The 603-nt window shown below is 38.6% G+C and overlaps 1 protein-coding gene across 1 annotated transcript in view; it reads right to left on the bottom strand.

Annotated features, from left to right (window-relative positions):
- LOC104709493 (protein MON2 homolog) overlaps positions 1 to 603 on the bottom strand; it is an 18,891-nt gene that overhangs the window by 8,262 nt on the left and 10,026 nt on the right. Inside the window, 3 exon segments of the mRNA XM_019228737.1 lie at positions 79 to 214; positions 327 to 455; positions 541 to 584. Of these exon segments, the coding sequence (XP_019084282.1) occupies positions 79 to 214; positions 327 to 455; positions 541 to 584 (309 nt within the window).

Here is a 603-nt window from a genome sequence, read left to right as displayed (position 1 = left end):
TTTATGCAGGAGCAAATCGTTAGATATTAAAGGTAAACGAAGCTCGATCGATGAATGTTCATATCGTGTATATATAATATACCTCAAGTATATGAAGGAGAATTTTTAATGACCCAATTCGAACATCGGCCTTTTGAGCAGAAAAGTAAAGAACCCTGAGGGAAGATAGTACAGCACATTCAACTGACTTTAACTGAGTTTCCTTTGATTCTACCTAGGAAGAATAACAAAACCAAAAAGGGAAAAGATAAAATCAAAGCTAGATCCTTTTTGCATGAGATGGAAAACTCTCAAATTTAAACAAGGACAGTGAAGAGAGATCTCACATCCAGAGTTGCATTTCTTGATCTGGCTGGATCTTCTCCAAACTGCTCTGAACCTAAGACAGAACATATGGACTGATCCAGGGCATCAAGCGCCATATTTCTCAAGTTCTGATTTGAATGCTCAGCAAGCTGTAATATGCAGTTGAAGTGTCAGTAAAGCCCAGAACAATGTCAGATATCCTGCAAATAAACAAAATTATGAATGCCTCGTCACCTCAAGAAAGTGGCCAACCACTTGGTCCCATAGTGGTTCCACCCCTGTCATACGAAGATAAAT

This window comes from Camelina sativa, chromosome 8 (genome assembly GCF_000633955.1).
Source record: "Camelina sativa cultivar DH55 chromosome 8, Cs, whole genome shotgun sequence".
In the NCBI taxonomy this organism is placed as follows: Eukaryota; Viridiplantae; Streptophyta; class Magnoliopsida; order Brassicales; family Brassicaceae; genus Camelina; species Camelina sativa.
The sequence above is the reverse complement of the archived record's forward strand: the minus strand, read 5'-3'. Positions and strand labels throughout refer to the sequence as shown.